The sequence below is a fragment of the Nansenia antarctica genome, assembly GCF_963989245.1.
Source record: "Nansenia antarctica genome assembly, chromosome: 3".
In the NCBI taxonomy this organism is placed as follows: domain Eukaryota; kingdom Metazoa; phylum Chordata; class Actinopteri; order Argentiniformes; family Microstomatidae; genus Nansenia; species Nansenia antarctica.
In genome coordinates, this window is record NC_137688.1 from 45,600,797 (window position 1) to 45,625,691 (window position 24,895).

The following is a 24,895-nucleotide window of genomic DNA, read 5'->3' on the forward strand; positions in this document are numbered from 1 at the left end:
GTGACCTAGGCTACAGTTCCAAGGCTTAGTAGGGAGAAGGGAGCTTAAGTTCAATAGTTGGGCCACAGTAATGAGCTCTGTAAGGAAAGGGAACGAGACAAAGGCAGATATATAAACACACACACACACACACACCAGGACCCCCCACCCCCCCTCTACTGAGCATTCAGGCTGCAGGGGTCCTCTTTTTTCATGGGCTTTAAATTGGACAGCTATGACGTGCCCTCTGTAGTGCTGTATCTACTCTCAGCAAACATGCCCCTGAGCATACACACACACACACGCACAAATAATCTGTTTGTCCTTCCCACCCCCCTGCATTTTGTTGCCATTTCCTCCTTAATTATGGAAGAATGAGAGCAATAAGAATAATGAGTGAGGTTGTTGTCTGTAGGCACCTCAGGGCAAGAGGTAGCCAGGGGGGAGTGAGGAGTTAGCCCAGTTAGGGGACAGAGAGGGCGGTAGGGTTAGCAGCTAGCTAATGTCCTCCCTCCACTCCGGGGCGGTTTGGGGGGGGCTGGCTCTGGGGGCTAATGGCATGCTGGTCGAGGCCTGCTGTCGCTCCCAACCCGCTGACTAATGTACCTATTTCCATTCCCTCTCTGTGGCTGGGGGGCATCCCTGGCATTCCCTCTCCCCGGCTAACGCAGTAGCGGCCCTAGCTGCCCGCGTCCCCCTCCCCTCTCTACCTCCCCCTCCCCACCCCGACGGTACTTGAGTCCTCTCTCTGTCTCCCTCCCTTTCTCCCTCTTTTTACTCATTCAAAGTCCCCGTTGCGTCGGCCAATGAGATGATCATATTGACTCATTACTAGGCACCTGGGTCCTGTCAAGGCATCACTATGAGGTTGCCTTTGCCTGCCATATTAGCAGAATAGTGGATTTAGGTACAATCCTCTCAGGAGATCTCAGTTTACCTACTGTGTCACTAAAAACGATGTGCGTGCGTGTGCGTGTGTGTGTGTGTGTGTGTATGGATGCACCAAACAAGGAGAAACTAATTTGGAGTGTGTGTGGTGGCCCTGTGAAAGGGTCCTTTGTTGTGTGAGAGAGGACTGCAGCAGGTGTCTTTGATTCTGGCCATGCTGTGGAATGCCATGCCTCAGGAGCCGCCTGTCCCTCTGATCTCCCAGCGCAGCCTGCCAGGAAGTCAAACCCTTCACTTCCTGCTTCCCACCCTCACTCAAACTACGCTTCGCTCCCATACAGGCTAGGCGACATATTGTGTATTCATCATCATATGTTGTTAGATATCGTTATTGCGATATTAAATGTTGTTAATACGTCAGATGTCAGCATCCCATGTTTATTGACAGTACCGCTAATATGCATGCTGCATTATCTTCCAGGTGAACTTAAGTTCTTACTTCTTATCGATGCTATTTTTCAGGTTTTCTGCTCAAAATCACATGCCCACAGTGAATATAGAATATCTCCACAATCACAAGGGCCTTCATAATGATCTTGGTATCAAATGAAAGCTAACACATGTGGGGTGACTATAGAAGTGTCAGAATCAAAATATATGTTACTGACATGTGAAGTTATATTTCATTGACATATCACTATAGGTATAAATTGCATCCAAATCCAACTGTTTAGACTCTGTTTCCATCAAGCAGGCCCCTGCACGGTTTTCTGTGCGCTCCTATTGCGCAATGGCCTCGTTTTCACACCAGCTCCGTTTACGCAGTGAATTTTCTCCCGAACCCATTGGTCAAAATGATGATGATTGACCACTCATTTGAAGCGTCAGAGCCAATAGAATCGAGCAGAGGCGGAAAAAAATGACTTTCGAGGACCAATGATATGGAAATTCGGGGGTTGAAATCAGGCATGCTTGGTTTTCCTATGTGACGTGGCTGTAAACAAGGGCTTGTGACTCGCACTGTATTTACCGGGCGACGAAAAAACTGATATGGACGTTTAGAATGGAATCTAATGAATAGTTTGCGATATAGATGAACATTCTTGATAAAGGTAAGCTCTTTATATCTGTTATATTAAACATAGACCCGACTTTTCACCCAAATATGGGGGAGTGGATAAGAAGTGGTTGTATTCACCCAACTGCAGTTACATTACGTCACCTTTACTGAGCTACAAAAGGCTTCCAAAGGTTTTCAGAAGAAGGCTTTTTCCTTTTGCAATATAATACCTTTCATATCGTTGTCGTGATGATTGTTCAGAATATGGCCACAGAAGTGAGAAGGAAGGAACAATGCTGGAGAGAAGTAAAGTTGTGTGTGTGTGTGTGTGTGTGTGGGGGGCGGGGGGCGGGTACAGACAGTTCAAGAGACGAAGGGGTGATGGATAATGGGAGGTTGGGTGGCGGGGGTGAGTGAAGGTGGTGATGTGGAGGGGGGGAGGGGGTTGCAGATGGGAGGGCTGTTAATCCGCGGCGGTTAATTGCGCGCTCTCGGATGGCATCTTGTCAGCAGAGATAAGTTGTCACGTTTTCCACTCGAGCTGAGACTAAACGATTGTAAAATAAGTTATGGCTGTCCTTGGGGCTGTCTGGCTGGCGTTTGTGGGCGCCAGTGTGTGCTAGGAGAGCGCTCCATGCCAGCACCCCCCCCACCCCCGCTTCCCCCTCCCAACCAACCCCCTACCCCTGTCCAACATCACTCCCGCCGCTCTGGGTGATATTGATGGGAGCTGAATGTTATTTTATTCCGCCGCTAGTCACAGCTGTCAACTCGGGCGCATGAAAAGTGAAGGCGGCGCTCGCCTGATAGCTTCGGCCAGAGAACAGCCCGCCAAATGCCAGCATCGCACTGGCGCTCCCTCTCTGCCTTCCCCCTAATCACAATCCTGAATCACAGCTCCTCTGGCAGCGCTTATTCACTGTCCCCCTGTCCCTAACATACCCTGTCATTATTTGGTTCTACCCTCTTACTAACATACACTGTGTCCATGTGATTGTACTCTTGAGCTCTCCCCAATAAGACCCGGTAACTGTGGATATTCACTGCCCCTTGTCCATATTGTTGAACCCTTTTTTTGTGATCAAACTTTCAGTCGAAATAGAGTTCTTGATTGAGTTAAAAAAAAAAAAACTGTGTGTTTGACTTCCACAGACACGGGCCTGGGTGACTCTGTGTGCTCCAGCCCCAGTATCTCCAGCACCACCAGCCCCAAGATGGACCCGCCCCCCTCGCCGCACGCCAACCGCAAGAAGCACCGCCGGAAGAAGAGCACCAGCAACTTCAAAGCCGACGGCCTCTCTGGTACTGCGGAAGGTAACTCCACCCCCCCTCGCCCCCGTTTCCCTGCCCTGGTCCACCCGCTAAAACGCCCCTCCACTCTCTGGCCTTTAGAGGTTCCCTACTCTATTGGGATGTGGGCAAAATAAGTACTGTGGAGATGGGCAAATGACATTGAAGGACTTCTTCATTTCTGTGTGAGGATGCAGTAAAGGACTGAACCCCACACACTTCTCAGCTAGGCCTAAACTGCTAAGCCATTAACAGACTCTGGAAAACAAATAGGTAGGCTACATATTATGGAACACAGGACTAGAGATTCAGAACTCGGAACGATCCAGTAAGTTGGATTAAAGTTCTGATTAGGGTGATAAGTGTTATGAACTTTATAGGGTGAAAAAATACCCTCTTGCCCTCTTGGACCAGGTTTTTCAATGAAAAGAAATAATTTCAGTGAGACTAGCTTCCATACAGTACCTACAGTTGAATACAGTAAGATTAATAACCAATTTGAGGCTGATAAGGCACTGTCTTAACTAAGGAACAGGTTTGGGAAACGCGGTCATGTCTCCCGAGCCCCCCGGCTTCTGTCCCTCTGAAAAACGGGGTCTCTTCATTCTCTCATTCTCCCATCCCTTCATTCCTTTCTTTATTCTCAGTGTCTGTCTTATCCCTCTCTCTGATGTGTCATGTTGAACCCACACACACACACACACACACACACACACACACACATTTGCACACACATTGACTTACGGATATGTGAGCACACACACACACACACACACACACGTGCCGTTCTGCTGTGAATGAAAATGGAACAGATGCGCTTTGGTAGCAGATGTGTAATGTGTGCACTTCCATCACTGGGTATCAAGTGGCTGACAAGGCAAGTGCTTTTCATGTGACAGATCTGCTGGGTTCACTCCATCTCTGGCTTGTGAAGAATCATTCTCTGTCTAGCACAGACCATTACTGTGAACCAGTAGTCTATGTCGGAACTGGGGGTTTCATTCAACCCAATAAACATGCTATTTCATACACAGGAATGCTCAGAATATGTAATTGGGTAGGTAGAGTTCTTATAGTGCAGTAATATTCTTTTTAGGTTTTCCTGCCGTTTAGTGACGTGTCAAGTCATCATACTTTTGTTGAGCAGTATGTAAGCAGGTCTTATTTACCTCTAATATAGATTATAACTATGTCAATCATATTTAGCATCTTAGTGGTTGGTTATTAAAGTACTCATTTCGAAAATGTATTTCAGGATTATTCTGTCAAAGGCCATCTCAGTCACTCACCTTGACATGTAGTAGGGTTGGGACAGTATGCCATATTAGCAAATATTGTGATATTTGGAGCATATTGTGATATTAGGAGTATAGTGTGATACTGTAAAAGTGCATACAACTCCAGATATGTGCATTTCTGCAAGTGCAGTGTCCCTCAGTGGTGAAAATGTTCACCAGACTATTTACAACACCAGCTATACACTATGTGCTGCAATTCAGTCATTTCATATCACGCTGGCATGTCTACAGTATACTTCAACAATGAAAGATATTATTGTATATCATGATATTTTTTTTAAGTAATATTGTCAATAAAAAAAATGTTGACCCAGCCCTACCCTTAGTTATCTCAAGTGAAATACCTTTTTAGGAGATCTTGTGTGCGTGTGCGTGTGAGAAAGCTCTGGTGCAGCCAATAACTATAGTTGCTAGTGACCATCCAGAGACTGGTCCATTACCTCTCCAGGCATCAGCCTTTTTCTTTGTCTCCAGAAATTGGACCATTGCCTGTCATTGGGGTCGCCTGGTCAATGTGAGTGTTCAAGTCAATGAGGTGAAGAGATGCAGCCTTTGACTATGATGTACGGTATATAAGTAAAGGCAAGTGAAGTGTAAAAAAAAGAAGGGAAAAACCCAGTGTATCATCAGTGTGTTAGTTGCAGTACATCATCCTGGATCCCTACCTTTACCCCCCACCACCACCACGCAACAGAGCGCGCCTCACTCCCCGCACGCTTTCCACGAGGGCCAATCATTGTCAGACTCCCCCTGGCCACTGTGCAGGCCCTGCGCCCATTCGTCAGCAGGGGGCACTTAAGTGAAATATTATAAATAATCCACAGTATTGAAATCTTTTATCAGCTGTGTCACTTTCATTATTCAATAAGCGATTAGTAACAGTCTCCCAATTTAGCCATTAAGCACTTGCGCGTGGCGCCGCTCGACGACTGTCACGCCAGCGGCCAGATGAAGTATCAGCCTGTCACGGCCCCCTGTTATTCATGAGGGGGGCCGCCCTCCTCGCCTCCCCTAGCCTGTCCTCTCGCCCAGGTAGGGCCACCGCTGAACACTAGACCCCTCTTTATCTTTGTCTCTCTCAAGTCTTCTCTCTCTCTCTCTTTCTCTCTCTCTCTCTCTCTCCCTCCCTCTCCCTCCCTCACTTTTCTCTCCTTAATCTGACCTACTGTTTAGGGGACCAGCAGAGCATGCTGTACCTCCATCTCTTTATGTGAAACCCAGCCAATAGCCAGATATGTAGTCAATGTATGGTCCAGATGAAATGACATTGGAATCAGGAAGAAGAAGAAAAAATCTCCAACCTATTTTCTTGTTTTCTTGTTATTCGTTTAACATTTAATCTCACACGGTAACATGACTGGGAGCATATTCTCATTTGCAGCAACAACTTGTGGGTGGGGGGGGGGGGAAGTTGTGGGTGAGGAGAGGATGAATGAACCAATTAGAAGATGTAGAGCATTCTGCATGGTACTGACTCCAGGTGGTAGTATTATGATAGTGAATAAACAGATAAGTGTGTGTGTTTGGTGAGGGAACAGAAGGAGTCCTATGGCTTCCTGGGGTTGTTGCGGCACCGTACCGGGGGGTCTCTAATGAAAAGATACCTTCTTTCTCTCTCTCTCTCTCTCTCTCTCTCTCTCTCTCTCTCTCTCTCTCTCTCTCTCTCTCTCTCTCTCTTCTCCATGAAACAAAGGCTCCTCACATCTTCATGCCTCTCAGGCAGACCCCCCTCTGCTTTGGTGCGCGGAGACCGCTTCACAACGTATGTCCCCCGCCCGCCCCAGGATCCACTCCCCCCAATCCCTCCGACTGCCCTCCCTCCCTCCACTCATCCCTCCATCCAAACCCCCCCGCCCCCCCCCCTCCACAGCTGCGTTAGGTTTATCACTCCTCTCAGTGCATCGCTCCGTCGATCATAGACTCGCAATTACCACACAGCCAGAGTTCTCCGTAAGCGTTCCTCATTAACTAACCGAGGGCCCTTGTTTGATACTCGGATCCTTGCAGTGTGCGAGCTTTGAAATGGGATCCGGGAGGGTGCTGGAGAAAAGCCCCCCCGAAGCCCCTCGCGAGACGGAGCCCAGAGATAAGCCAGCTGCAGCTCCCGGAGTCAAAAGGGACATTCCTGAAGATAGGGATGTTGGGACAAAATGCCCTCTCCCTCTGATATCGGATCAGACAAATGCTTTGATCAGGACGTTGGGCCGTGGCAGCAGGTGATTTCACACAGGTTGTGAAGTTTCAGATTAGTTGAATTATTAGTTGAACTGTGATGCGACTGAGGGGTCGCATGGCTTTGACAAATGGACTGGAAAAGGAACACTCCCGTAGTTTCCCCCAGCTGCAATTCCACTCTAAATAAGGTATTTGTCTTTGAGCAAGTAGTTTGTTACGTACAGCACATTGACTACTAGCTTTGTGTATGAGCAGATTCCTTGAAGGTGAAAATGGTCTCGCAGGTGTGCCTCAGGGGATTCTCTGTGTTAGTTAGGCACCAGGTGGTCTTGCAGGATTATAGAGGGAGCATACAGAAGTCACACACATGTTTTAAAGTTGATTTGGATCCACCATTAACTGGAAATGTATGCAGTGGATCTGTTGTGTTACAGTCACCAACAGCCACTTAAGCCAAATCTCCCCTACGATAGTTGAGATCAAACCATTTGGCCAGCTAGCATGTTTCTTTCCATGTCATGTTGGTAGACACATTAGATAGCTACTTAGAGTTACTGAGAAACTTACCTCATGTTTATTGCAAACCCTTACCGTTAGCTGATTTAGACAGGTAGCCAACTACTAGCTACTGATGGTTGACCAGGTTTGTCAATGCATCTCTCTGCTGTTTGACAAGTCAAAAAGTATGAGAGTTAACTTCCACTGTCAATAGTTCACTTTTGTTTCATATCACCCAAATATCAAATCATGTCACCAATTATGATAGAAAGCGGTTTGATTGAGCAGGGTTTTACATTGTGTCGACGAGAGAAGGCTGCCCTTGCCCCCCAGCTGAAAATCCGAACATCCGCACCCTATTATGACGTTTTAATGATAACAACCTATTGTCGGCTCAAGAATCTTGTATCGTGAAAATAGCTGCTTGAAGGGCAATAGGGCCAAGGTGCGTACAAGCAGTCTAACATTTAAACCACAGATACACATTACCAGACCCATACCTTTTCTTATGCAGTAGGGGGCTGAATTAATTTATTTCCTCTTCTGCTATCGTTGTGTGACAAATGTTTCCGGTAGCCTGAGGGGCTGAGAAAATAACAGTGGCTACGGTGGGTATCTAGGTTCTGGGGTGGGCAGGGGGGACGGGAGGGGAAATAATCGTGTATTTAAAGAGTGGAGAATGTACCTCATTTAAAAAGGTGAAGTTGAAGAGCACACAGTCCAGGACCAGGGACAATTGGACATTGTGCCGAGAGCAAGGGGTTCGCCCCTTGATACCTTCCTACTTTATCGTCTCCGTCAATTCTTTCTACTTGATGTGTTCTACCTGTATTGTGCTATGAAGTCTCTTGAACTTTGAACCTTTTCTTTTTTTGGTTTTGTTTCTGCACACCAGGGACTTCTCCATGAGCACATTGTCAATTGTCCCCTGTCTTTTGGGGATTTATTATTAATTTGATTGAATTTTTTAATTTAAGTTTGAATTAATAATACGTTTAAATTCATCCTCTAGAGATTGATTCATGCTTTCCACGGTATGTTTGTTTTGTTTAGCTGATTATGAAAATGGATCATTGTGAATATGTTAGTTTTTTGATTATGTATAACATATAACCTTTTATAACCTTTTCCAATGATAAATGTTAAATATTCTTGTTCGATGTCTCTGTTGAGCAAGAGAGAGATTGTAGTACGGTAGTCATCAATGTCATCACTGGTCAGTGGCACAGTACTGTAGCCTGGATAGTTCAACCATGCAAATCTCCACAAAAGTAGCAATTGTACATTGCCTGATTTTATGTACAACAACAAGTGTGTGTGAGAGGGAGAGAAAATTATCATTCTTCCAGCAGTGTAGTGCTGCCTAGCTTCAACTGTTGCTTCTACTGATTTTCTTCATCCATCATTCTCCAGCTCACTTTAGCCCCTCCCACACCTGCCCCTTGGCCCCGCCCTCCTATTGCTTCCTCCATCTTGCTGTTCTTTGAAGCCTGACTTCTCCCTTTTTTCTATGTTTCTTTACTCTGTCGTATTTTTGCTTTTGTTTTTCTGCTGTTCTTTTTACGTTTATGTTCGTGTCGTCTCATTCTTCTGCTGTCCCTGTCCTGTCTTTTCTTTTGGTCTGTCTTTTCTATCTCTTTCCTCCTGCCATCGGGGATGCAGCCAAACGTAAAACATGGAAACTTAATCGCGTCGGTAGTCTGCGCAACATATACAGCAGCAGTGTCAACTGGGAAGGTAACTAACTCATCCAACCATGAGGGAGCAAGCTCAGGAGATGGACACGAGCAAGGATGGCAGTATACCTCCCCCCTCTCGCCTACCTGTATCCATCTTTGAACTGTCTCCCTGGAGATGTTTACCCCCTCATGTCAATCTGTCCCACCACCCGACTTGTCCGTCCCTCCGTCCGTCAGTCAGTCAGTCCGTCCTTCCTTTTGCCCCCTTCCCATTGGTCACAGAGGAGTGAGGAGGCCACAGTCATGCCTGGAGTATGCTGTGTAGCGCTGGTGTCATGGCAGTCTCGTTCAGTTTGTGTGTGATAATATGATACTGTTACTTTTACTCCCTATGGCCTGGGACTCAACCCGTCAACGTTAGAAGCGTAAAGGGTTAAATTATTAGTGTTCCTTTATATTAAAAAAAGAAGAAGAAGAAAAAAAGGGGGGTAGGGGGGGTCCAATTTCTCTACCTCTCCTTTTTTTTTTCTCTCCGTTATTTACTTGTTCAAAAGAAATACATATTTCTTTGGAGGCGCAAACAATCCCTGTTATATTTTCCAGGTTATTAATGCTGTAAAAGGGTGCGAATAATATGGGGAGTAATGGCCTGTATCGCAAAGCAATACTGTGTGCGGTGACATTTAAGGCTTTTAATTTGTGTTTCCTGAGCCCCCCCCACCCCTTGCTTTCACCTCCCTTTTCTTGTGCGTGCTACCCCCTCATTGCACTACCGTGGCCCATGCAGCCCCCCACCCCGCCCTACCCGTTGGGCCCTTTGCACGGCCAAGGCCCAAGCCCCGGCCCATCTGCATGTATTGTGCCCCCCCCCCCGCCTGTAAATGGTGTATTTTGGTGTATACTGTTTTGCTGTTAAAGGTTGCCGGTGTCAGAGTTCACAAATTGCCACTCTCTCTGAATGTCGTCCCCAGTAGCTGGGAGCAGTAGCGTAATTATTACAACGAGTGGCGGGGTGAGGGAAGGTGTGTGTGGGTGTGCGTAATTGAAGCTGTGTATGTGCTTGCGTGAAAGAAAGAAAAGAGCGAGAAATGGATATGCACTTTCAGTTTCTTAGTGTGTGTGTTTGTGTTTGTGTGTGTGTGTGTGTGTGTGTGTGTGTGTGTGTGTGCACGCGCGCACGTGCACAGTGGTTCCGTTGTCCAGCATTTACCGACTTTTAGAAGTGTTGACGAAAAATAAAAATAAATATCCGCCATGTTTCCGCAAAATAACAAACTATAAAAAATATATATACAACGTTTTTTTAATGAAAACAGCAACGAATCTGTGAAAAACAACCTACTGTTGCTGTGTGACCTGGTGCTTTTCATGACAATCGACACTAAATATCCATACCAGTCATCTCTGGTCCACATTATCAGGCTGGTACAGTATGCCACCTTCAGAGTCTATTGCATTCTAACTGATGTTGCGGTATAGCTTGAAGCCTACATTCGCTTTGAAACCTTTGGAACCAAGCAAATTCAGCACATCAATGCAAACAGTAGACTCGTGACTCTTAGCGCTGCACATGGGGACAGGGGTTGTGCATGCTGTCATGACTCAGTGAGCTGGCCTCCCAAGTAATGGCCACCTCATTTCAGGGTTTGCAGAGGGAAATTGTGTGTGTGTGTGTGTGTGTGTGTCTGTCTGTGGGGGGAGGGGGGGGGGGGGGTCACAATTGCACAGCCTAATGCCCTTTCATTTTTATTTTGAAATTCATTAATCGACTGGAGAATGCACAGGGGTGCATGTTGGGGGAGTGGGGGCTGGGAAGGGGCGGTAGGGGGGTTGGAACGACATTAATTTATGCCTCAGCGTAAGGCTGTGCCTTTCTGGATTGTTGGTTTCCATAATTGTCCCCCCCCCCCCCCCAAAAAAAAAAGGTAGCCGAATTTAATTATGACGGGAACATTGTTCCTGACCCCATAGGGCTTGTCAGCGTTTGAAGGGTGGGCCCAATCTAGGACGAGACCGCCCTGTCCCAGGAGCTCCCGAAATACACCAACAAGCCACAAGAAAAACTTAACAAAAATACTTTGTCTCGACAGAAACATTAGAAATCCACAATGTGTTTAAGAATTTACAAAAACAAAAAAGCTTTCACGTAGGTCTAATGCTAAATACAACACTGTTGTGCTATGATGTAGGATGTTTTAGTATTGGTATTGCCCAGATAAATTGATGATTGACTTGATTGATCAGTTTTGTGCTTTATTCGGTTACGGTTAGGTTTTTGGCAGGGTAAGCTGATCCAAGATCTGTGTCTATGGGTAATGTCTACACATAGTTTTACAGGAAGCCCATTCCTACTTTGATCTTTAAAGGTTAATGTGAGGTCACCCCTCCCCAGGCATCTGTGGAGTCTCATGGTTTCACAATGAGAGGAATCAAGGAGAGCTGAGACAACATCAAACGAAGATAATTGAAAGCCGTATGAATGTCATTTTAATGAACAAACAAAATGATTGGATTATCCCTATCAGAGGTTCATTAAAGCTAGATTTTTGCCAGTATCAAATTCTGCCCAAAAGGTTTATCATTCTTTACATTGTGAATACAATCTGTAAAATATTGCTCTAATTAATGGCGGCAATCTACTAGCCACGCTGCCCCTCAAACCTCAGTTCTCTGATGCTAAGATATGACGAATATAAGGTATTTAAGATGAAACCTCTGTCAGTAAAGACAAACCTTACAACGTCTTACAGTACACGTTTTTTCCCGACATGCAGGGAGATAAAAGGTTTCCAGGGCTTTTGTTCCCAGCCATTTTACCGCAGGGCCTTATGTGGATTCTTCCTTCTCATTGGACGGGCAGAAGCAGGAGAGACGAGGCCTTTTCAATGTAGCCAAGAGAAGAGGGCCGAGGCCAGAAGGGAACTTCAGCGCGAGTGGTCTGAGAGGATCCCAATTAGCCAAATGACTGAGTGAAGAAGAGTAAAAATGATCGCCTCTTCCAGCTCGGCCGCAGCGATTCTCCACTGATTAAACTTTTAATCACCTCCCAGGGAGATGATATCCACTCTCGGAACACATCAGATAGCAGCTGCCCGTTGTTGAAACCCTCTGAAATTGCGGTGATAGAGTATGTTCTTAACACCAGCTCTGTGATTCAGAGAGAGAGAGCAGAGTCGAGGGATATTTATTGTTATTGCGAAATAGAGTAGTACTAGTGAGCGATAATGTCTTGATAATGTCTTGGTTTCAGTGTCACTTGATTAGGTGCTGTGTTTTTATTCAACCTAATCGTTTACTCGGTTATGCCGTTCGTTATGTCATTTTAGAGATAGTTGTTGATGATTATTGCGATGTTTCGGGGCATAACATGCTGTTTTGAGTACAATATCTCATGGTACAGGTAGTTAGGAACAACATTTAGTTTGAATGAATCCTTTCAGTATGAGCATACAGTAGCTCTCTTCAACATTATATAAACACTATCATAAGTAGTACGTTTTTACAAACACACCTATTTCTCTGCTTCTCACATTGGCATAGACTCCTAACGTCGCATGGGACCTCTAGTGGAAGCCATCTGATTTGCAACCGTGTTGCTGGGGTGAGGGGTGTCCTGATTGCTTCTTCATTATCTAATTGGCCCCCTGTCTTTCTCCATCAGAGTAAATTGTAAACAGAACTGTGTCTGATCTCGCTCATCCAGGAGATTGCGTTTTTGGGGTAGTGGTCGGGGGGGGTCAGAGTTTGGGGGGGGCGGGGGCCATGCCCAGACCAGACCAGACCAGGCTTCATCATCAGAGTCTCCTTGTTGTCAGAGCCTCCTGGTTGCCATGTTCCTGCACCTTACCTCTTCTTCAATCCCTTCTTTTGTTGTTAATTGCTTCCAAATGTGATCTCCCAGTGTACACACACACACACACACACACACACACACACACACACACACAGCCCCTGCTGTTTCACAGCTCCAAGGCCTTACTTTTAACACACACACACACACACACACCTAATTGACTTCTGATTGGCCCATTAACCTATGGTGGGGGTTTTGGTAGTAGATCCATATGTCTGTTGGGGGCCCTGATTGTAATGACTGACCTTTTCTTTTGGCCGACTGACAGCTCACTAGAGGGGGGGTCTTGGGGGGCCTGTTTGGCCAGTAATTGGGGGGATATCCTGGCCAGAGGGTCTGGGGATAGAGGGAGGCAGGGGCTGGAGGGGGGTTAGATAGGTCACTGGGCCCTGGCCTTCCTAACAGGTGCCCTTGGGTGTTCTACAGAGGAGGGGCTTGATTTCTTCCAGCAGATTTGGTGGTTCTTGCATACCCATAGAATAGACCTCCCTTCTGAGCTCATCTAGCTCTGTATGTTGTATCTGAATTCACATCTGTTTCCTTGACCATATTGGAGCTTTTGCAGTGGCAAAATGTATGGATTATTGGCTGTAGTATACTGTATAAGTATACTGTATGATGTGCAGTGGGTCACAGACCGAAAGGCAGCCGTGGGTTGTGAGAAGTATGGTGAAGTCTGCTGATAGAGTGTGTTTGTGCGTGTGCCTGTCCGTGTGCGCGTGCGCGTGCGTGTGTGCGCGTACGCGTATTCGCGTGTGTGTGTTTGTGTTTGTTTTGCATTTCTTTACTTGCACACACAGGCTCATCCCTCCCTCTCTCTCTGACAGAAACAGAGGAGAATTTTGAGTTCACCATCGTGTCGTTGACGGGCCAGACGTGGCACTTTGAGGCCACGTCGTACGAGGAGCGGGACGCCTGGGTCCAGGCCGTCGAGGGCCAGATCCTGGCCAGCCTGCAGTCTTGCGAGAGCAGCAAGAACAAGGTACTATACTAATACTATTTCACTAACGTACCACACTGTTACAATACAGTAATATACACTGCATACAAGTCAGAATAGCGTACTATAGTATTGCATTGTTACAATACGATGATGCTACACAAACCAGCAACAACAAGGCACCAACACCTATGCATGACGAGGCCCAGTCTCACTCTCACTCTCAGTACATTGTACTAAGGAGAGTGCATTACACACACACACACACACACACACGCACGCACGCACGCACGCATAGTTTCTCACGCACATCCGCACATTCACATAATTACAAATGGCAATTACTGTAACTCAGATATAGCCCGAGCGTTGCCATTTCCTACCCCGCTCTTGCACGGCAGGCCCAATCTGAGCTGGCCCCATGTGTTGACGCCCCAGGCCTCGGCTGTGCACCTTTCACTGTGCTCCTTTCCTTCCATTTGTTTCCTTGTGTTATTTATTTCCCACACACCTTCCCCATGCACACATTTAAGTGGACCAGTCTGACAGAGCAGCACTATGGGGGGCTATGATGCATCTGGTGAAGTGTAGTACATACAGTACATGGGTGCAAGTTGAGTTTCTGTTGAGTAACTGTCTGTCTGTCTGTCGGTCCGTCCGTCCGTCTATCATTAATGTCCCACAGTCACGTCTGACCAGCCAGACAGAAGCCATGGCCCTACAGTCAGTGAGGGGCCTGCGAGGGAACTCACGTTGTGTGGACTGTGAGGCCCAGAGTGAGTACAGCACCGCCTCTCAGTAGTACTACTACCTCTCACCCTACCTCTGACACCATCAACTGGACTTAGATGAGCTCATCTAACTGTGTGTGTGTGTGTGTCTGTCCCTCCTCTCTCCTCCAGACCCTGACTGGGCCAGTCTGAACCTGGGAGCTCTGATCTGCATCGAGTGCTCGGGGATCCACAGGAACCTGGGTACCCACCTGTCACGCGTGCGCTCGTTGGACCTGGACGAGTGGCCCCTGGAGCTCATCAAGGTGATGTCGGCCATCGGCAACGAGCTGGCCAACAGCGTGTGGGAGGCCAACGCCCAGGGGCACGTCAAGCCAGCGCCCGACGCTAGCAGGTAGGGGGCGCCCTCGCTGTTCTTGCTGGTCTCTTTTACGATTCTCTGTCTCTTTCTCTCTCTCTGTCTCTTTCTCTCTCTCTGTCTCTTTCTCTCTCTCTTTCTCTTTCTCTCTCTCTCACTGTGTCTCATCCCCTTTTCACCCTCTATCTCAAACTGTCTCTTTTTCACTAAAACGCATCAATGATGAGCAGTTTCAAGGGAGCTGATTTCTAGACTCTATTACCCAGCCAATGATGTGGAAAATACTTGACGGTCTGTGCTGCTATACCTACACACATAGATAGGGGGCAGTAGTAGCAATGTGGACAGGTCTTGATCCTGTGATATCGGCAGGAGTTGTCATGGTAGGTCGTGTCAATGTACGCACAAGTTCCCAATTAGACTGCAGAGTTAGGGGCCACCGTGTGTGTGGGGGGGGGGGGGGGTCGTAATCAGTGGAGTTTAGCGTGGTATTGGTGTTGATGTCAGTGACTTCCCATCACGCCTGCTCCCCACCACAGACTTTCTCTCTCTCTCTCTCTCTCTCTCTCTCTCTCTCTCTCTCTCTCTCTCTCTCTCTCTCTCTCTCTCTCTCTCTCTCTCTCTCTCTCTCTCTCTCTCTCTCTCTCTCTCTCTCTCTCTCTCTCTCCCTCTCCGTGCGCGTGTGTGTGTGTCTGAGGCCATGTAATTATCGGCAGCCCAGGCCCAGCCCCAGCAGCCATCATAACAAATTAGAGCTGACTGCCGGCCGCATAAATATCGACTTCCCATTTTCCCCCCGCTCTCATTAGTCTCCAGAAGCACCTTTTAATTACTCTGCCCCCTCCGCCAAAAATCTTTCGCTATGGATTCACCGTTTTCCCTCACCCCCCACTTCCGTCAATCGGCTAATGCATTTATTGTTCCTCATGTACCTATTTATTTATGTATTTTGGAGGCATGTATCCCCCTTTGGTGCTGGGGAACAGATTACTGAAGGGGTCAATATTATCTCAATTAACCCGAGATGCTTGGCAGAGCTTCGCAGCGATTTCTCTCTCCACACCATCGATAGTACTTACTCGGCCATTTCTTAAGTGCCCTCCCATCCCGAACTCGAACGCATTAGCACAGCCCTCTGTCTCTCTCTCTCTCACTCACTCACTCTCTCTCTCACACTCACACACAGGCAGAGATTTTAGAAAAGGTTTATGGAGTCTATATGAAGGCCCATGGAAATTGTATTTACAAATCTGTCACTGGGGTTTGAATGTGAAGTCGTGTGTATGGTATGTTTATTGAGTTAAATTAAACATCGTTTTCACCATGGGAACCAACCAAATCAAAAACACCAGAGTATCTTTTATGATACAATATGATTTTATCGTTTAAATATATATATTTCCTCATACTTTGATAATACTCGCCCATAAAAGTCTGATTTACAGTGGATGCCAGGGAAAAGAAGAATAGGAGTGAGTGTTTCTAGCTTGGTTTGAAAGGCCAGCTCTGTGTCCAGGATCTGTGGTTGATAAATGGAGAAAAAAAAGACCCTCCCTCCCTCGTGGTCTCTCAAGTGAGTAATAGAGGCAGAAATTTCATTTTGCAAGTGGCTGATTTAATGATCCAAAGGGTAATTAATGGGCTGATTATCTTAATGTTAAATATGGCCAGCAGCAATTAAACTGACCTCCTGCCTGTCAAGGTCTGGCCTACTCTCTCCTTCCAATTAGGTCCTGTTTTTTGGGGGGAGCAGGGGGAGCAGGGGAAGAGGGGGAGAGGCGGGGGGGGGTCTACAACGGCAGTCTGCGTCAAACACCTACATTTTTCCTCCTTCTTTCTTTTCTCTGCTCGGCTTCCCCAATCGGACCGGAGGGAGGAATTATCTTTGGAGAGATCTCACGCAGCGCCATCGCTGATCTGATGAGAGATGTGACACGGCCTGGCGTCTCCCAGGCGTCTCCCTGGCTGTTGTCATCATCCCTTTTCACTCAGACGAATGGGCTCTCTCCATCCCTCCCTTCCCAAACAGACGCCTTTCCTCTCTGTGTCGTTTTTCGATGGTCGCCATGTTATACTGGTGTGTCTTCACCCCCCAATGAGGAAAAACGTACTCCTTACTTACTTACTACTTACTTATAGTAAGATACGGTACTATTGCTAATTGTTAAGTTCCCGCTTCAATAGTCAGTAGGGATGACTGACTTCGACGGTCGACCAATTCGATTTTACATACTGATAGTAGGCTTCAAATCACTCTTTTTCTACAATGCTACAAACGCTTACAAACGAGTAGGGAATGGAGAACAACACACTTGGTACCAGAGAAACTGGACATGGCAGTACAGCTCAGAGGGAGAACCTACTGAGGTGTGCCTGAATCCAGGGTCTGCACCAGCACCAGACCGCCGTCGGGGAGGTCCCATCCCTGACGCGTGTCACAAAAGGGCCCCACAAAACACTGCAACCACCTCTAAACGCTCAGATTAACCCCTCTGTGCCCCCCGCCGCTATCCTTCATCACCTCCGGGTGCTCGCGGCTCCAGTGCTCCAGGATGCCCATCTGATGCCCAATGTTTTACCGCTGAGGGCTTGCTAAGTATGGGAACGATGCCCACCAAAAGTACCCCCTACAGGCCCCTGGCACCACCGTGCTGGTGTGGCACCTCCTCACCCGGCCAGGCCCTCCGTCCTTTAGCGCTCGCTCATTGTTTTAATTATCTGACGGCTGCCATGGACACCAGCACCCAGGGCTCCGACCCGTGTTTGACGGCCCGCATTAGCAGGCCCGAGTGCACATGAGTGACAGTGCCACTAATCCAGCCTCATGGTGACTTATTGGGATCGTGACACTCGTTGGCGGCCATGCCGCGGTCCCTTGGCTCACCCCCCCCGCCACCCCCTCCACCCCCACCCCTTACTCCGTGCCATGCTGACGTTTGGCAGCCCGTCATGGCGGGTGAACGTCTCTGCCCTCGTAGAAACACCCCTCGCTCGCCCCTCACAACACGCCTTTGTTTGTTTCGCCTTCACGTTGTTGTGGTCAGTGCCTTTTGGGACTATTGGGACTATTTTCTGGAGGCTAGGAGGCCTCACCTTAATAAGACGGCTGAAAATATGGATGAGGGTGAGGAAAGAGAGGAGAGGAACGGGCCAGACGCATTCCAAAGACACACGAGTACCGCCCCACTATGCACTTAACAGCAGGCCTCATGACGAATGCACGGGCATTAATAACTCACATTAGGTTCCATTGTGCTGCGAGGGGGAAAAGAGTCCCTTTATGGGAATAGATTAGTCTTGTTCCCCCTATGAAAGGGCAGCGGTAACAGATTTAAAATTAGACCAGGCTTTTAATCTGGACTGGGGGTGCAGGTGCAGGTGCGCCCCCTCCCAAAGCCATGGTGGGATTGGGCCCTGGGGACCCGGGAGGACAGGGGCCCGGAAGGACAGGAGGGGCCCCCACATAGCATAATTGCCCCTTTGGGTAGGGTGTATGGGGTGGTTATCGCTCAGAGCTCTGGGAGCGTTTTACCAGTGAGACCACAAGACTGTGATCACACATCAGACTGAGGTAAACACACACACACACACACACACACATCAAAGTTGAAATAGAGACTGGTCTTTTTTAGAATGTAGTTTTTTTTATTTCAGGGAGTACAGAGTGTCATTGGCAACAATAATTGTGGTAGTGATGTTATTGTTAGTGGCTTTATTTTTATTTATTTTTAAATTGAGTCAGTCTATGCTAACCCTAACCCTCTATTTTGATGATGAGCTCACGTGGGTATCTTTAGCCAACCTATTCTTTTCTTTAGACTTAGGTCTGTGTGTGTGTGTGTGTGTGTGTGTTTGGTGTGTGTGTGTTTGGTGTGTGTGTGTGTGTGTGTGTGTGTGTGTGTGTGTGTGTGTGTGTGTGTGTGTGTCATTGGCCCAGCCATCGGCGGTTAGGTCCATTTCATCCGTGTTAGTTAACTAGCTGATCCCGCCTGCCATCCCACAGCTATTATCTGTAGCCCTGCTGATATGAGCCGGCCCATGCCCTGCATTTTAAACAGCTCCCACACACACACACACACACACACACACACACACACACACAGACTTGCACACACACACACTGACAGGCAGGCCAGTGCAAAATGTTCAAAATAATTGGCTTCTACATTCTAATTCATCTGTAAAAGTGACCCCTTGATTAAATTAGACCTAATAGACATTATTTTTTACATGACTGCTTACTATTGCCCGTAATCATGTCCCCCCCAACTAGGTTAACAAGCCTTCCAATTTACTATTGACATTAAGCAGGCTGACAAGAGCCAATCATGGAGCCATTCATCCCCTGTCATCAGGAGGAGGTATGCTAATGTGGACTAAAAGGACAAACTAAGGGGGCATTTTTTTATGCCTGACTCATCAGATTATCTTGTCGTCGTTGTCCCCCTCCCCCCATCTATGTTTTTTCCCCCAATTTAATAATGAAGATATAAATAATGTGTATCTGTGTGCGTCTGTCTGTCTCTTTCTCTCTCTTTCTTTGTCTCTCTTCGTTTTCTTGCCTGAGCCAGTGGGCCGTTCCTAAAGCACAAATTAATCTGTACTCTGGAGAGTTAGGGAAGTGCTATGCCTTGCCGTAATTGGCGCGTTCTGCAAATTTCTCATGAAAAGAACGGAAAACAACTGTGTTCTGTGTGTTTTCTTGGTAATGTGATCGGACTGAATTGGTTCACTGTCAGACCAGGATGGCTGGTAAACATTTTAAACTGACAATAACAAATCCATAGAATGCTAGTTGACGAAACAAGTAGCCCTTTTTTTTTACCCCAATTGGGGCACTATTGTTCTCGTTTGAAAATGAGATGAAGTCGCTGGCTGCATTTTTGTTATCATTATCAATTTAACTTTTATTTATTTTGTTTGTCCAATGAAGATGAACATATCAAAGCAATAGATGTGGTCTAAAGGAGGGAAGACTGACATTCTAAACGTTTTACATTGGGTAGATTGATTGCAAGCAAGCCGGCCTGGTGTACCTGTTAACAAACACCTGATCATGTGCAAAAAACAACAACAACTTTGTTCTCGTCTTTAACTCCCTCCTGAAAATACCAATTGCAAACTTGGCACAAGTGTAAAGACATCGTCCCCTCACTGTGAACCAAGCACTAGTCAAGCGTTGCTCAACTGTGCTGTCCTCCAAACTGGTTTACAAATAGATAGATCCTGCACAGATCCTGCACAACCCTTTTATATGTGCTTAAACGACTGTGCCTATTCTGTGAGATGACATGCACTGTTGGTCCTGAGAGACTCTGAGAATGTTCCACTGGAGGCCTGTCCAGAGCAGGCTGCTAGGGGAACCCCATTAAACACCTTTGGTCCCAGCCATCCGCATCAGTTCGAAAATGAACAGAAATGTCAATGGTTCTGGGGCTGAAGCCTCTCTCAGGAGGTGTCACCAGGTCCTAAGGGTCAGGGTGAGATAAGTGAGACACATTCAGTTTGACCCCCCCTTCCCTTCGTCAATTCCCCCTACTCCAATCTCTGGACGAAAGGACAAGCGATATAGACTTAAGATACAGTCTCATCAAACAGTCTAGTCTCATCAAATCACTCTTGATTGGGCAACATGGGTGTGAGTCTCTTGAGTGGTGTTCATGGCGTTTTCCTGATGTTACTTATATTGTAATGTTGTGGGGGGAGTTGCCTTGGAGGTAGGGCTGTAGTCGGCATCCCAACATCCTGTTGTCTCCCACTGACCACCTTCCATATGCAGGCCATGGGCCCCCTGGTACATCTCCCTGGAACACCTTCCATATGCAGGCCATGGGCTCCCTGGTACATCTCCCTGGAACAACCTTCCATATGCAGGCCATGGGCCCCCTGGTACATCTCCACTGACCACCTTCCATATGCAGGCCATGGGCTCCCTGGTACATCTCCCTGGAACAAAGATGTGGACGTTGTCCTCTATTGTTTAGTATTAGACTGCATGTCATCGACCTAAACACAGTACATTTGGTTGGGCTTTAAACCGCTCTCCCTCTCTCTCTTTTTCTCTCTTTATGACCTTCCCCCTCACCCCTATTTGCATGGCGCCACTGGAGCATTGCGATGCAGCTGAGGGAGCTTCCCATCAGCTTGCCCCCCCACCCACCCAGCCAGCCATTGGGCCCTCCTATAGCTGAGAACAGTCTAGGCCAGTAGCTCCAGTCGCAGGCCCGATCTGAGCATCATAAAAAAACGCTGAGCTTAATTATCTGTGTCTATCCAAGGGCAACTAACGACCAACTTGGAAAGTGTAATTGATTTCAGACTCTTGCTTTTTTTTGTAGTTTTTGTCTTAGAAAAGAGAGAGGGGGGATTTGGGAAGGATGGGGGGGGGGGGGGGGGGGAAGAGTGTGATCCTATCATGAACCCTTTAACCAGTAGCTGCTCTCTATCTATCCATCCACTAGGGGTGTAATGGTACACAAAAATCTCGGTTGGGTACGTACCTTGGTTTTTATGTCACGGTTCAATACGTTTTCGGTACAGTGTTTTCTGTAATTATTACACAGTGGTTTAATGAACAAACAATGGGTCTTTCTTTCTTACATTAAAAAAATGTATATCCATTAAGGTATGCGCTTAACTGCATTTAGAATATTAACTGTATTTGAACTGTACTGCTAAACTACTGGCAACTATGCCTACCGAACCGTAAGACCCACAGCGGACATAGGTCTGTATCTCCCTCCTATGTTTCCTTTACATCCATAAAAACAGGTTTGCACTGTTCTGTCTGCTCTAGCATAGCCATCCAGTGGCTTCCTCTGTGCGTGCGTGCGTGCGTATGTGTGTGTGTGCACGCATGCGTGTGTGTTGGGGGGTGAGATCACCCGTCTAGGCCCAGGTGATAGGGAGCTGTCCACTTGACAGATTCATTCTGTCAGAGTCCATTACCTGGGAGTCAGGAGAGGTCTAACGAGCTGAATTAGAGGGTCTAATTAGGCCAAAGGAGAGGGCCACTGACGTGTCAGCCCAAGCAGGTTCCTCTCACCAGACTAGCTAGCTAACTTATAATTAATGATTTGCTTATTAGCACTGCACCCGCTACCTTCTACATCTCACTGTCACAGCTTCTTAGTCAGGTCATAGTTGGGGTGTTTCAGGAGTTAGGGCCGGTGTCTAATGATAGCAAGGTCGGCGGTTCGGTGGTTCGATCCCCAGCTGGCCACGTGTCGAGGTAATAATAATATTAATAATTCATTGTTATTGTATAGCGCTTTTCCGGGGCTCAAAGACGCTGACAATATGGGAAAAACAGAAAACACAGAAACAACAAGGAACAGATAACATGAGCACATAGAACACAGAGTTAACAAACAGGCACAGGGAACAATTAACACAGCAATGTCCAGGGGGGGAGAGGGGTGTCAGGGTTAGGGGAGATGGTTAGGGGTAGTGAAGGTTGTATGCATGGGAGAACAGGTAGGTTTTGAGGTGGGATTTAAAAGTGGAGAGTGAGGGTGAGAGTTCCAGAGGCGGGGGTGGTGTCCTTGGGCAAGACACTGAACCACAAATTGCTCCCAATGAGCAGGCTGGCGCCTTGCATGGTAGCTTGCCGCCATTGGTGTGTGAATGGGTGAATGAGAGGCCATTCTAAAGTGCTTTGGAATACGGCACTATATAAGTGCAGTCCATTTACCATTACCATTTAGGTCTGAAGAGGCAGTATGTACTGTATGCAAATAGAATGGGAGAAATATGTTTTGGGGGGCTGTGTTTTAAGTGAGGAAGTTTGATGGTCATTCATAGAGAGCTAAAGGAACAAACAATGCCATTGGTGCTGAGCGGTGCTGATAATATGACTTAAAATAACTTAATTTACATTAAGAATAAAAACAGTGAAGGAATGACTGTCACAATTATTAGTGATCAGATTGTTCAGGTGTGGATGCTGCTGCTCTAGTACTGGACAGACCCCCCTTCCCCATCCCTCCCAAGATACACACACACACACGCCCCGCCCCCCCTCCCCCGTAGTTCTGGTGGAGGGGAGCAGCTGGTGGGATGTCCAGTCATGGCCGGCCGGCCCAGTGGACGCCTGTCAGAGCTGGCTAAACAGCCGGTGGCTTGGGGGGGGGGGACAGGAAACTGGTCCTGTGTGTAAACACACGGCACAAAGCGCCCGGTCAGGGAGAACGTGTGCGCACACACACACACACACACACACACACACACACACACGCACACACGCACAAACAACGAGAAGGCAGGAAATCACAGCTATTCTTTAGCTCTTCTCTCTCCAGTTGGCCCAACATGACAGACATTGACACCTGCCCCCCCATTTATCCCCGGGTGACCCCAAACAAGCACATTCCGCCCCACCGTTTCCAACGCCGACAGGGCCCTAGATACTGTTGCTTTTCTCCTGAGTAGAATTATCTGTCGCTAACATCCCCTGCAACATGAGCTAATGAAGCTGTCAATCAACAGGCTGTTTTATGACCTAAACTGTTTGTCGTAGATGTAAGTAACACACACACACACACACACACACACACATACACACATGTTCCTAAGTCCTACAAAGCAAGGGCAAAAAATATTTGTATTCTTCGCCCAGCGTTTTGATATATTTAGCTAAATGATTATCATCATAATAAAGTGCCTCTCTAATGTGTTATTGTCATCTCACATGAGCGCACTAATGGGAAACATTGAGCTCCTGTCTAGGCTGCTGTGCTGTGGTGTGGCGCTAGGGGCATTTCATGGGCAAGGCTCATTGCATTCGGACATGTCGGAACCCCTCACTGGAATGATCTGTAGTGTTTAATTAGACTAGCTATGAAATCTGCCTCCTGTGATTATTATTCTCTCACGCACACGCACACGCACACACACACACACACACACACACACACACACACACACACACACACAGCCACCCTTCCCCCTTGCATGTTCCCTATTCAAGGTGTGTGTGTGTGTGTGTGTGTGTGTGTGTGTGTGTGTGTGTGTGTGTGTGTGTGTGTTTCACTGTCAGCTCCCATCTTAATAGAACCTATGCTTAATTGTCTTCATAGTATGCTGTGGTGCTTAAGCGCTCACTCTAATCGAATGTGATAAGTGAAACAAACACAGTGTAACACCGAGCTGCAGTCAAAGACCGGTACCTCTTTCAGAGAGAGAGCCCTCAGGCACACACACACACACACACACACACACACACACACACACGCCTTACTGAGTGGCTAATTAGTCCAATTACCCTTTGTAGTTTCCAAAGATTACCCTAACCCAAGACTCAAATGAGATGAGAATGGCTGTATGCTATCTTTTATTGCTAACACTTAACTGCATTTTACTTACATGAAGCCTGAATGTGCAGGGGAGATACCAATGCTTAGTAATGGGTTTTTTCTTCTTAAACATTTCCCATCTTTAAAACGGTATGTTTGTCTCAGTGAACAAGTTATTACAGGTGTACATCAGTGTTGCAGTCATTGTTACAGTTATTATATAGTCCTGGTTCACATTTCGAACCAGTGGAGGGGGGGGGGGGGGTGTGAGAGAGAGAGAGGACAAACTTGTCAAGTCCATCTTCTCCCTTACACCACTGTGTGCTGTCGCCATGGCACCCTGACTCTGTGTCCGCTCCCATTGTGTTCACAGCACTGCCGTGCCTGACCACCTCTGGCAACCAGTATTTCCCGTGTGTGTACAAAAACGAGCAAGAGCATATACAAACAAACAATAGTGTCTCATTGTAGCAACACAAACTCACTGTTGGCAAGTGTGTCCCCTTCCCTTGTCATATACTATAACAAGGCGTGCAAAGCCCTTGCTCGTCAAAACAAATGTGACACCATCTGGTGAAAAGGTCCGCATGTCGGCAATTCTCAAGTCACGCAAATGACTAAAATGCTGCTTTAAAAAGGAAAAATGTTTTTTTGCATATTAAGAAAGTCTCTGTTGAAGAGCCCACTCGATATAACAAACAACAGTTTTAGGATCACTAAATACTTATTTGTAAATTGGATTCACTGTGTCGTCTGCCGTAGGCTGCTGGGTAAAAGATACATGGCTTGTAAACAAACTTACGCTTTAGTACGTGTTCAAAAGCAAGGACTGTGTGATCATCTAATTATGTGT

At 47.1% G+C, this 24,895-nt stretch overlaps 1 protein-coding gene across 2 annotated transcripts in view; it reads left to right on the plus strand.

Moving 5' to 3' along the window:
• Nucleotides 1-24,895, plus strand: part of agap1 (ArfGAP with GTPase domain, ankyrin repeat and PH domain 1) — a gene marked incomplete at its 5' end in the record, with an annotated part of 128,869 nt that overhangs the window by 99,443 nt on the left and 4,531 nt on the right. For both annotated transcript variants that reach the window (XM_080526416.1, XM_080526417.1), the window contains 4 exons: nt 3,080-3,241; nt 13,548-13,702; nt 14,346-14,436; nt 14,563-14,785. In XM_080526416.1, coding sequence (XP_080382542.1) covers nt 3,080-3,241; nt 13,548-13,702; nt 14,346-14,436; nt 14,563-14,785 — 631 coding nt within the window. The remainder of the gene's footprint in view (nt 1-3,079; nt 3,242-13,547; nt 13,703-14,345; nt 14,437-14,562; nt 14,786-24,895) is intronic.